Source organism: Neoarius graeffei, chromosome 15 (assembly GCF_027579695.1).
Source record: "Neoarius graeffei isolate fNeoGra1 chromosome 15, fNeoGra1.pri, whole genome shotgun sequence".
Taxonomy (NCBI): Eukaryota; Metazoa; Chordata; class Actinopteri; order Siluriformes; family Ariidae; genus Neoarius; species Neoarius graeffei.
This window is the reverse complement of record NC_083583.1, coordinates 57,793,537-57,806,812: the sequence shown is the minus strand read 5'-3', so window position 1 is coordinate 57,806,812 and position 13,276 is coordinate 57,793,537. Positions and strand designations below refer to the sequence as shown.

Genomic DNA, 13,276 nt, shown 5'->3' with positions numbered 1-13,276 from the left:
CTTTCGCCCGTAGTCAGCTGGGATAGGCTCCAGCTTGCCTGCGACCCTGTAGAAGGATAAAGCAGCTAGAGATAATGAGATGAGATGAGACTTGAAAAAGCAAGGCAACCCATATCAAGGGTTTTTTGGAGTAAACTCAACTAAGAAATCAAGAAATGTATTTAAGGGTTTTTCCAAGTATGCCCAACAAGACGACAGAACTTGTTCAATCAATTAAATTAAAATCTTTTTACTTGTTTTTCCAAGTATGCCCAACAAGAGGACAAAACTTGTTTAATCAATTAAATCAAACTATCTTCTTACTTGAAAAATCATTTTTACTAGCTATTTTTGTGACTTAAAAACTAAAGTTATGTTAAATGATTGTCACAACTTAGATTAAAAAGTAGGGGGAAAAAGTCAAATAGACAATTCATGTGCACAACCATTTCCTTTATTTTAAACACATACTAACAGTATGCAAAAAACATGCACTGGGGGTTTCAAACCAGGTAAAGTGGAAAGGCAACTGGGACATTCTTCCAAATTACTCTTCTTACTAAATTTGATCAAAACAGTTCCAACACATTTCACTGAATACGCTTAAAAAAATACGCTTAAAAACACCCATCACAGAGAGAGAGAGAGAGAGAGAGAGACTTTCTATAGAATCTCAGAAGTGTATCTCAGGTTTTTGATTTGATCAAAATAGTCTCAAAACACACATTTTAGCACATACAGGACTTGTAAACATAAGCAGTTACTGCATACACAGTGGTGTGACCTGTAGTATTTAGTAAATAAACCTTAAGCCCTTAAACAATTAACAAGTAAAAATCTGTGTAAAACAATCAATTAACTATTCAACAAACTTTTCCGCCTCTTGCCCTCACCTGACTTGCAGCTCCGAGAGAGAGAAATGGACTTGCCACATTAGCGCAGACATTTCTGCATTTTACCTCGGAGTGATTGAGCTCGTGCAGAGCAGCAGTGTGCTCCCATGTCAAAGAAAACTTTCTGTAAAACCTCAAAAGTGTATCTCAAGTTTTTGGGGTATTCCATGTTGATGCAATACAGCAGGCCAAACAAGTATGCGACTGCTGAAGGAAGGTCCTTTATGCCCTGAACGATGACACTCTCTTCCAAAATCACGCCAATGTTGATTACCGTAGGTAGGGACGTAACGGATGCTACATCATCCTCGAAGACTGTCAGTATGGCAATTTTTACACCTTTGGTGTAATCCTCCTCTTCATCTGTGTCCTGAGAGTGTGCAAAGATAGAAGACATTACGAATGTGTGACTGAAATTCACTGCTCCAATAAATAAAGGGAACACCAAAACCATGCAATGCAACTCCAAGTCAATCATACTTCTGTGATACCAGCCAGTCCAGTTAGTAACGAAGCAACGCTCATTATGAATCCATTTTGTGCAAATTTAACAAGCAATGGGTAGAAAGTAGAGGTAATAACCAAAAAACATCCCACACAGACCATTTCTCTTTTTTCATCCTTTCTGGCTGATTTTTTTTGGTCACATGTGCATTTTGACAGTTTCACACCCTTGTAGGTACCACGTGACAATCTCCTTCACCCACTGAATTTGCTTAGGTAGTGCTCCTCATCCAAGATGACACATTAATGTGTGCTGTGGCAAGAAGGTTTGCTGTGTCCCCCAGCACAGTGTCCAGAGTGTGGAGGAGATGCCAGGAGACATGCCAGTACATCAGGGGACGTGGAGGAGGCCATAGGACGGTTTACAACCCAGCAGCGGAATTGCTTTCTCCTTCCTTGTACCAGGTGGCATGGAAAGAGCACTGCCAGAGCCCTGCAAAATGAGCTTTGCAGGCTACTAATGTGCATGTTGATGCTCAAACGGTCAGAACCAGACTTCATGAGGAGGGTATGAGGGCCTGGTATCTACACGTGAGGCCTATGCTCACAGAGCGGCACCGTATGGAGCGATTTGCATAAACGAGAGAACATCAAAATCTACATTGCATTGGCGCCCTGTGCTCGTCACAAATGATGTTGCAGGCAGCATACCATTCTCCATGGCATCTCCTGACGTTGTCATGTCTGTCACATGTGTTCAGTGTGAACTGCTCTCATCTGTGAAGAGCACAGGGCACCAATGGTGAATGTGCCAATCTTGATGTTCTATGGTATACGCAAATCAATCCCTACGGTGCCACTCTGTAAGCATAGGAACCACGTGTGGACACCAGACCCTCAAACCCTCCTCATGAAGTCTGTTTCTGACCATTTGAGCATCAACATGCACATCAGTGGCCTGCAAAGCTCTTTTTTCAGGGCTCTGGCAGTGGTTTTTCTGTGCCACCTTGCACAAAGAAGGCGATAGCGATCCTGCTGCTGGGTTGTAAACCGTCCTATGGCCTCCTCCACGTCCCCTGATGTACTGGCATGTCTCCTGGCATCTCCTCCAAGCTCTGGACACTGTGCTGGGGGACAAAGCAAACCTTCTTGCCACAGTGCACATTGCCCAACATTATCACATGTTGAGAGTATCAGAGAATAAATTGATTCTTACCAGACATGTCTTGAAAAGATTTGATGCATCCTCCTTGAGGTAAATGGGCAATCCTTCCAAGGCCACTCTCCTCCTATGTTCTGCTATCGCCGTCACCTGGGCACACAGAGATACAGAATTTATTTAGTGGCATGTCAGTGAATATTGTTATTCATTTAGGCCATGTCAGTAAACTGTGTTTAGTAGTAAGCAACTGGACTTCTGTTTGGAGCTTTAAAGTTGTTTCATTCATCCGAAAGGGTTCTTCAGTACTGGCTAGAAGTGAAGATACCATTCGGATGTGAAGTGAAGCATCTTCCAGACCCAAAATGAAGTCCAGTTGTTTACAACTATGCTCTTTTGAACACTTAGTGACATTAGCTGGTACTCCCCACTGAAGACCACCTGGCAGGGTATTAAAGCCAACTACATGAAGTATCCACTATCAAATTGGATGTTTTAAGAAATCCAGCATCAAAATATGATGGCTGTATTGGGTGTGAGGCAGCAATTCTAATTCTGTACACAACATAAATCTGTGGAATGCATTTAGTCTTACATTCAAAGCTTCTATATGAAATTCCAGAAAATGTAACTGGATGAACGTTACAGCAAACAGTCAAAAGAGAGCCACTGTGATTGGTCCTCTCGACAACAACGAACTACTTCCTTGTTCTAAACCATCACCCCTCACATTTCTGCAGATTTGTAAAGTATATCTTTTCATGGGACAACATTAAAGAAATTTCACTTTGACACAATGAAAAGTAGTTACTGTACAGCTTATATAACCGTTCCAATATATTCTTCACTCAAAATAATTAAAAATACAGCCATTAATGTCTCATCCTCTGGCAAAATCCTATGTAAAATGCATAGAGAGGGTCATGATCTGCTTCAGTAGTCACAATACATTTTGACATGCATGTTTCTTTTGGTGAACTTCAGCTTTCCAATGTTGACGGCTTTCATGCAGCCCCAAACCATGTCAGTTCCACTACCATGCGCGCGCGCCTGTAAAAAGCTCTAAAGAGTCGATGGCCGATATTCCCATCCACAACTCTTGGCTTTTGGAATAGCGTTTCTCTTCAGCCATTGACTCTTTAGGGCTTTTCACAGGCGCGCGCATACCAACAAGAGGTAAGTGAAAGGCTGCATATTAAGTTGTTTTGTAACGTCCCCACACCAATAATGTATGAACCAGGCATATAGTTTTGATTGTAAGGCTCGTGGCTTTGTTGTCGGATGGTTTAGAAAGCGGTGTCACATTTCTGCAGTGTGCAAGTTGTTGTTTTATGTGGAGGTTTAAAATCTGCCCCCATCACCACGCTATTTGGCTAGCATGACAGGCAACGCAAACAGCGCAATCTTCGCACAGGGAGCGCCAATTTGCACCGTCCTTTGGCTACTGTCATTACTCGACCACCTCTAGCAATGGGATTTAGCTTCAAAATTGCCGGAGGTACCCTTTAAGTACACATATGAGACATCCCATGTGAAATCAGACACTTTGGGGACAGACCGGCACAGATTCTAATGAAACTTGGTATGTTTTTTTTTTTTTTAGTGACGAGATAGAACCACAGAACTGCATTTGCACAACTATTAAGGGAGAAACAGACTAAAAAGTCTGAATTAGGTGGGCAGTATACCATGAATTCAGTCTCAATTATCACAGTCAATGTAGGTGACATAGAAATGGTTTTGATGTTGTTTGAAAGCTGACTATAAAATACACATACAAAAAACATGAAAAATGTATCTTTGCTTCTTGGGTCACTGCAGATATAATGTGACTTACAAGGTGAAATGAGTTATAGTGAAGTAGTAATAGAGTAATGTTAGAGGAGAGTATTCCACTTGGCATGAGCACCCCACCTGACATTCTGAATGTCAGGTGGGGTGCTCATGTCAAGTGGAATACTCTCCTCTAACATTACTCTATTACTACTTCACTACAACTAATTTCACCCAATCAGTCACATTATCTCTGCAATGACCCAAGAACCAGAGGCCAAATTTTCTGGGGATGTTAATGATATAATAGACTGACTTTTTAGAGAGAGGCTCATTTCAAAATATAGCTTTTTTCTGTTATTCATTTTTTTATATTTGAATATATCATAACTTGTACTGTTCTCCCTGCTGTGTGTAATTTGTGGAGTCAGAAATGATTGGCGCAAAAGCACTTTTGGTGCTTTACAGTCACTAAAAAGGCATACCAAGTTTGATTAAAATCTGTGACGGTCCGGCCCCAAAGTTTCTGATTTCACATGGAATGATCCATTTTGGACAAAGAAAACAGGTGGTTTGAGGGGGGAAGTGAAGGAAGAGGACAAATTAAAAATAATCACTGACATGACTTGATTTTCTTACCTGTTCATCCAGAGGCGCGAGGAGTGCTCTGAACTCTGACTCCTTCTTACTTCTGTAAAGCTTCAGCAATGCTGGGGCGAACTTCTCCAATGCTGACTGGAATGTGGCCATAAGATGAACTTTTGTAATGCGATGAAACTCCCTGCAGATCTGCACAAACAGGACAAACACTTTGATTAAAGATCTGAAATACACAGCCAGCACACTAGTATCCACATCTAACTCTAATATAGGTCATACAACACTCACCTCATCAGTCAGAAACATTGCTGGCCATCGTTCTTTAATTTCCTGGACAAGCGGCTGGACCTCAACTACTTCTCTACGGCACAGAGAGAATGTAGAGTGCATTTTCTGCTGGATAAGAGAAGTGTCCATGTTTTTCTTCTTCATTTCCTCAATCATTTCCAACCTTTCTTCTTCCAGTGTTTCATTCGTTTGGCCCTCTGGATGGTCAGGGAGAAAGTTGATCTCTGCTCTTCTAGATTTCTTCAAGCTGAATTTTGCCACACCATCTTCACCAGACCTTTTTCGATTGATAGCCACCTCAGACATCCCAGCTTGATGTAATTTGAAGCGGTAGTTGCCCACTTTAAACCAAAGACTTGTGAGCCAAGCATCCCAGCCTGAACTAGGTTGCTCTTCGGTGAGGCATGGGTGCTTCCGGACAAGGGCAATGACTACAGACTCGACTTCATTTCTTGTGGGATACGGCTTGACTTCAAATATCGCCTGCACAAGTTTGCTTAAGATTTCTGATTTCACATCTCTCGGCACATCCAGGGGGACTTTAGTTTGGTGGTAGCTGTCATTAGCTTTTTGAAGACGCAGTTCAACATCTATGGAGAACTTAGGCACTTCAAATGGAGAGGGCCAGTGGGTTGCATCTCTTAAATGCTTGCTGGTAGTCGGCGAGGTCATGGTAGAACTGGCAGCACTGCTATGACTTGCTGTGTCAAAAGATGACAGAGAGCCAGCATCAGAAGGATCAGTAGAAGTTATGATTTCCAAGGTGAACTCATCATCCCAAATTACTTTTAGCACTGCTTTTCCGTCTGGCAACTCGTTTATGTCATGCAAATTACAAAGTGCATTCCCAAAATCAGGATCTTCATATTGTATATCAAAACCATCTCTCAGTTCCAACTGGCTCTGGAGTATAGTCTTAAGATGGTCGACAGACTCAGGGAGACTGGGAAGGTTGATCCGCCTTGCCTTGTTGGGAGAGAGCAGCACACGCAACTGTATCATCTACGAGAAAGCAGAAAAAACAGAGGTATTAGTATCTCATCGTTTCATGTGTTATTGACTTACATCTTACAGACTTCTTAAGTGACATTGACATCTGTTTTTGTTAGTATCAGGGCATATTTAACTGCATAGTACTATGGACCAAAAATATATCTCCAGGTTTCAATTTCTGTAAGCAATATCAATGCTTGAACAATGAAACTAGAAAGTTCCTCCAAATAAAATGTGCACATTACATTACAATGTAGGACCCTTACACATTGAATAACAAAATCAAAACATCAACTATGTGCAGGCTTTCAATAGTTTTAAAAAAAACTGTTAAAACTATTAAAATCATGAAACTTAACTTCAGTAATCTGAAGTGAGTCAATTTTCTGACATTTCATTCTAATTACACAAATATAACACTGAGGAAAAGTGAAGGTGGTTTCATATAGCACATCTTTTCTGCCTGTGCTTACTGTAAAAAGACAAATGATTACATATAAAAATGTCTGTTCACACTGTGCACAACGCTCACTACTGTACAATATTAAATGCATCCTTACATGACTTCACAAAGAGTTAATTTACCAAAGGTGCTTAATGTAAAAGAAATACTTTTGGAGTAACAACAACACGACCCCCAACTTTGTAAGCAACCAATGGATGGAAATCATTCAACACCTCAAGGCCAATGACACAAACATCATCATAGTTGCTCTCTTCAATTATGTATGACCGCAAATGGTCTGTGTACCAGGATGTGACTTTCTTGCAAAGGTAAGAGACCTCTTTGTCAATTACAACACATTTCAAAATCTTGTAGAATTCAGGTAAGCCATCACAATGCCCTGCAGAAATAATCATACCTGATGAGTAGCGAATTCCATGCAGGCAAACATCATTACAGAGGGACACGGAATCTGTGTTTGTGTATTTTTGCTCAACTGCAGTCCTAAGGGATGCTTCCAAAGGACACGTTAAGAAAGATTCAGCACTCTGTATGTACACAGACTGTTTAAAAAGTGCACCACAGTCAAGATAAAAAGCCATCATTTCCTGATGCTTCACTGCAAGCGTAAGAAGCACATTTTTGAAATTATGGGTGTCATGCACCACACTTTTGAAGTAACTGTGCTTCGCTTCAAAGCGCATTGTCCACAAAGACACCAGCGGCCCAAAGCAGCGAATCAAATGGGGATAATGATCCACAAAGTGATGCTTAGGTCGAAAGGAACACAACGTTTCCTCTGAAAACGAGGCACAGACAGCCAACTCAACAATGACCTTCAAATCCATAAGAATTTCCCAAGCAGGGTCATGTTCTGGAATTCTGTGGCCAATCATCAGTGGGAGCAAACGTAGCAGAGCCCAATTTTCATGGCCGTTCCCACCTGTTGAACCCTTCGCAAAGCATGACTTTGCTATGACCTTTGGTTTGTTACTTTTGTCAGAGTCTTTGTATGGAAAAGTCTTGATGTATCTGTTAAGCTCGTCATGTGAAAGAAAACCTTTGGCAATTAAAGACTGCAAACAAACAGCCAATTCTGCTGGTACGATCCCTTCGAAAAGGTCATGCAAGACATCGGGGGGAAATCCAGTGACTGGGTGAAAGTAGGACAACCACTTGCTCAGAGGACATTCCATCTTCACACCCCAGACATTTTGCCTGCTACTACAACTCTGTAATTCCTTGACAAATTAGTTGTGTCCTTCAATTGTTCGTAACATGAAATCCCTGCTCTTTGTGTTCTTGATTTCAGTCTTGCTAATCAAACAGAATCTGCAAAATTTCTCTGCATTGAAACTTTCCTGAAATCCTGCCAGACTATTTGCACCTAGATTATCTGCGCAAACACAAAAAACTGTCCCTTTCAAGTACTGTGCAAGGGCAGGGACAAAAACCCCTGTCTGCTCCAAATTGTGTAAGTCCTTTGTTAAAGGACTGAGAAATTTGTCATAGCCAAATGTTGCTACATCAACACTTTTTCCCAGTGCAGCAAGCTGAATTGAATGAAGGTTAGATCGATACTTGGGTGGCAAGTTCAGTAGTACCCAGTACACAGCAACAATTTTGTGAACTTTCCTGGACGTACCTAATGGGTTGCACAACTCCAATTCATCCATGTATAGCCCCAGTGAAATGTTGTAATCTCCTTCACTCAGTAGTTCATTATTTTTGTAATAATGACCATCTTGGAATGATTTCAGATATCCAGGAGTAGAATCATAATTGAACACCAACATGTCCAAAAAGTTAGCATTACTTAAAAGACCGGCAAGGGTATCCAACACAGACACATAAACGAAAGAATTGTTTTGTGTCCTGTCGTAAAGATACTCTGTTGGCATCAGAACTGAAAAGTGTTCTTTAAAGTACAAATTTCGCCTGTATGCTGTGGACAGACTACCTCGGTCTGATGTGGTGTACCTGAGAGGATTTGACTTGAATAGAACATCGGAAACTTCCTGTAGGATAGCTGCATCATTGTATATATTGTGCCTGATCAGTATTTCCTTAATTTCCTTCACACTATTGGCATTAGATAACTGCTGAATATCGCACAGCTCTTTTATGATGATCTGAGTGGCATCTTTGGAGACATGCAGAACTGTTTGCATCGACAGAAATAAAGCTGCCAGTTTGTGCTCAAGAGTGTCACTTTCAAAATTCTCAACCTCACAATTCGACACCTCTATCTCTGGATTGTGAACAACAAAAGAGGAGGGGCCTTCATCCCCATCACCACAGTCACTGTAACAACTGGATCCTAATTCTGTGTCAGCATCACCTGTTTTACCTATGGTAGAAACGGCTGACTTTAGGTCTCTGGCTGTATGATTTTTGTGCTTCCTGCTTTTGTGATTGGCAAAGTTGGTGAACTTATTTGTTTTATAGGCACAGCCAACAAATGGACATGTTACAAGTTCACCACTCTTCAAATGTCTTCCGAGATGGCTAAAAAAATGCACTTAAACTCCAGACATCTTTGAAAGCACAATGCTCACAACTGAAATTTGATGTGGTGTGAATTGTATGGGTTTTTTTATGGTAGCGTGAAAGATGAGATTTTAGAGTACTTGATGAGCGGAAGGTGCATACACAGTCAGGATAGAGGCAAGGCCAATTCTTACCTTGATGACCCCCTCCGTGTCTCAGGCGATAATGTTTCAGCAGGGTCTGGACATCCGGGTGGATGAATTTACACTCTCTGCATTGCATCACGAAAAAACATGGGGAAACTAGTTAGTTTAATTAAGGCGGTTAAAACCCAACAATGAAGAATAAAAACAGATCTGACTATTAACAGAATCTGGAGCAAAACCATTCAAACAATTCAAATATAATACTTTTATAATTTACAGTACAGTTTTGGCGTTTTAAGTGTTTGGCGGTCGGAAAGCATTAGCAGGAAACACTGCCATCTTAAACATCACACATTGCACCTAGCCTCATTTCATGAATGTTAAAATAATCTGCTTTTTGTTGATGAGGCTTATGTGAAGTAGGAAATGGATCGTAAGCTTGTTATACTTCTGTTATATTGGTGACCGAACCGAAATTGTTGTAATTATTATAATTAAAGTAACACTATTATTGTGCAAGCACACTCACTAAACTGCGAACCACGGGACGCACAAGCTTTCAATGGCGCCACATTTGCCTAAAATGCCCAGACACTGAGGTCCTGACTAACGTCGGTGAAATAAACAAGTAGTCGGTCTCCATTGTGATAGTACAAGCATTTATGTGCCACCTTTTCCTGCTCTAAGAGTAGAACCTAGACATAATACGAGTCCCGTTCGTTTATTCTTTTCTAATTTAGACTGAGGCCAACGTTAATCAAGCTAACGTCGAGGGAGGGAGACCTTCCACGCTAACGACAAGTGCAACCCACGTTTTCAATTAGCTACCTAGAGCCTTCAACAGACCCTTTTGCAGCAGGCAATATAACAGTTGTTTGAATCAACATGAATAAAGTGTAATTACAACTGAACATAGATGCCCTCCTACACATCAATAGTCAATATATCGTATGATTTGCGTATTTATCAGAACAATATATGACAGTAATGCAAAAGTGGCCACTTTCAGGAGTAAATCATATTCCTTATACGATGCACAATACATGAAACATAAACTGAAGGTGATGGAAGTTATATATTTTTTTATAAGTTTCTTCTATTTCTTTTCCATATTGGCAGATCTGACTGCCCAGGATGAGAGGCTGGCAGCAACAGTCATCATTAAGTGGGATTTGTTCTGAGGGAGAAAGTGATGACATTCACCACGAACCGTCACCGAGAGGTCATTGCTCATAATTAAGATATTTGCAGTTTCTTTTGTAATTAACAGGTGCAATTCAGTCAGAACAATTTTATTTAAATGAAAATAGCATTGCTGCATACAAAAGGTAATTAATTGGGCTAAACAATGTAATTTGGAAGCCCACACTGTAAAAAATAGAACTTCATTTTTTTCTGCCCACACGTTGATATGAGTAAACAGAACTAAGATGACAAGAAAACACTATTAACTCGCAATAAGAAGTTGTCATATCAAGTTTTGAATGTATTCATCTGGAGACTTCTATAACTAAGTGAGCTCAACTTGTCTGGAAAAAACGGGGCATGCAACGGGGTTTCCCCGAGCCAGGGGCTGATAACGTCCGAAGCGGCTCGAGGGGCACTAGACACACAACTCCACGCACGCTTTTGGAAGTGGCTCAAATTCAGAAGCTCATCCCTCGCGTCATCATCAGGAACGAAGGTTAATCTTTTACCACTCAAAAATAATCGATAAACTAATCAACATTGCACCTGTTTTATGTGAAGTACAAAACTTATCTAGCCTATATCCTTGTACAGTCCGTTTTGAAATGACTGGCTAGTTTTACCTCAGTTTATGAATGTTAAAAGCCTACTTTTTGTTGATGAGGCTTATTGTTTCATTTTGTTCAAATTTACTAAGGATCTTATATCTGGTTTCACTGTTGTATGCTTTACATACAGGTTTCAGACAAAGGATATACAAATTTTATAAGATTTATCTACATCTTTTCCATATGGGTGGTGTTCCTTATCCTTCTCCCTTATTTATTTTTTAATGGTCTGCGAGTCGTTTTTGGCATCAACTTGAATGTCAAACCATTTTTTTAAACTTGTGCCACCGTCCGAACCTCAGGAGACTCAGCATTCACCGCCTCAGTTATTGCAGCCCAGGCCTCGTTGTTTTTAACGCAGTAATTTCATAAATGAAATTAAAAATAACAAATGGATAAAGTTTGAAATTCTGCAAATTCAATCAAAATATTTTTTATAGGGAGCGAAGATAATATATTAAAAGCATATATAGGATTTTGAATTTATTTACACTGATATAAGCAAGAAATTTTGGATAATCTTATAGGATGAGATGCATTTTTAAAGGGTGAATCATATGATAGTCTTTTTGGTTTAACTTTTAAAATCCTATCGGAATAATATCCTACAATACTTTAGCCCAGGGGTCATCAAACTCCGGCCCGCGGGCCGACTGTGGCCCGCCACCCCCCTTTGGCCGGCCCCCAGCCCCTCTGCCCCCCACCACTTGAACCAGCCCTATAGGCAATCCCCAAAAGTGGTCATGGCCTATTTTTTTAAATTGCTTTTTGGCAAAAAAAAAATAACATGTCTGCATCTTGTATTTTGTTGATTTTATCAATTAAAATTGATATTTAGTTATAAAATGAGCTATTCATATTTTCCGAATTTTCGTCATATGCTCGCGATCGAGCAGTGACAGGCAGTGCACGCGCAGAGAACTGTCAGTGTTCAGGACAGCAAAATGGCTAGCGGTCAGCGAAAAGCTGACAGAGAGTGCAGAGTTTTTAAACAACAGTGGACCACCGATTATTTTTTTTGTTCGGTGTAAGGACCGTGCAGTTTGTCTTGTATGTAAAGAAAGTGTGTCAGTTTTCAAAGAATATAATCTGCGTCGTCACTACGAAACCCGCCACAAAGAGTATGCTAGTTTGCGAGGGCAAACAAGAGAAGACAGGATTCGGAGGATGAAATGCGGACTGGCTGCACAACAGAATGTATTCCTTCACCAAACCCAGATCAACCAGGCTGCTGTCCGAGCTAGCTATAAGGTAGCTCATCTACTAGCTCACCTACTAGCTAACCATTAGCCTATGGTTCTCTAAAGGTTTGTTAGAACGTAACCAACAACTAACATTTAGAGAACGTTTCCTCATGGTTATGCATAAACCTAACGAAGCCAAACGTCCCCGAAACGTTGAGGTAACTAACCAACTGAAACGTTATCATTTGGTTACACTATAACCTCCACACAACGTTATGTTTGATTGTTTTTTTGTTGTTCTGAGAACTATACTATCTGCTTTTCCTGATGCTGGCTAAATTATCTTTTAATCTTTTATTTCAACCTCTTTTGTACTTGCAGCCTATTTTTTTTTTGCCATAGTAAACTGTCACATATAATTTTCCTTTTGTCATGCATTATGTCGTGCCATTTTGGTTTGGAATCCAACCCTCACACATTGAAAACACCATATGGTCAACAGAAATGTGTGCATACTAGGCCAGATAAATAGGCTAGTCTATGTTGAGTTGTGAGATATATTGCAAGGAAATTTTCACAAAAATAGGCGACAAACCCATGTACATTCCTGAGTAATGTGTTTTGACTGTCTAAAGCAGTGGTTGCCAACCTTTTTTGGCCTGGGACCCCATTTTTACATCACCAATTTCTCATGACCCCATACACATTTTTTAGATTTTATAGAGATTGCACAGTGTCACATATTCTATATTTTGATCAGCAGCCTAGCCTTCAGTTATGTGGATGTTTTCTTTTCAAAGCTGATATATAGCATTTTATTTGTAATATATAACATCATTAGTTGAACATTTTTATTTTCAGTATTTTCCTTCTATTGGTTATTTCAGGCGACTCCAATTCAATTCCAGGAGACCCAATTAAGAACGAAGGAAAGGAAGCATTTTGAGTGTTAAATGTAAAAGATATTTTACTGGGCAAGAAGGGAATGGTGAAAGCAAAATGGACAGGTTAAATTTTTTTCTAGTTAGTGCAATGTGGGTAGAGTGTGGCTGATTTGCAGAAATAAACTTATAGGCTAAATTTGTT

General features: G+C 40.2%; 1 protein-coding gene across 2 annotated transcripts in view; it reads right to left on the bottom strand.

Moving 5' to 3' along the window:
• Positions 1-741: 741 nt before the first annotated feature.
• LOC132898930 (uncharacterized) overlaps positions 742-13,276 on the bottom strand; it is a 42,752-nt gene continuing 30,217 nt past the window's right edge. Inside the window, exons 2-6 of one of the 2 annotated variants that reach the window (XM_060940599.1) lie at positions 9,259-9,335; positions 5,137-6,138; positions 4,888-5,037; positions 2,533-2,628; positions 742-1,242 (exon numbers count right to left, since the gene is read on the bottom strand). In XM_060940599.1, coding sequence (XP_060796582.1) covers positions 913-1,242; positions 2,533-2,628; positions 4,888-5,037; positions 5,137-6,138 — 1,578 coding nt within the window. In that variant the 5' untranslated portion in view covers positions 9,259-9,335 and the 3' untranslated portion in view covers positions 742-912. The remainder of the gene's footprint in view (positions 1,243-2,532; positions 2,629-4,887; positions 5,038-5,136; positions 6,139-9,258; positions 9,336-13,276) is intronic. The other variant, XM_060940600.1, reaches the window with a different exon arrangement.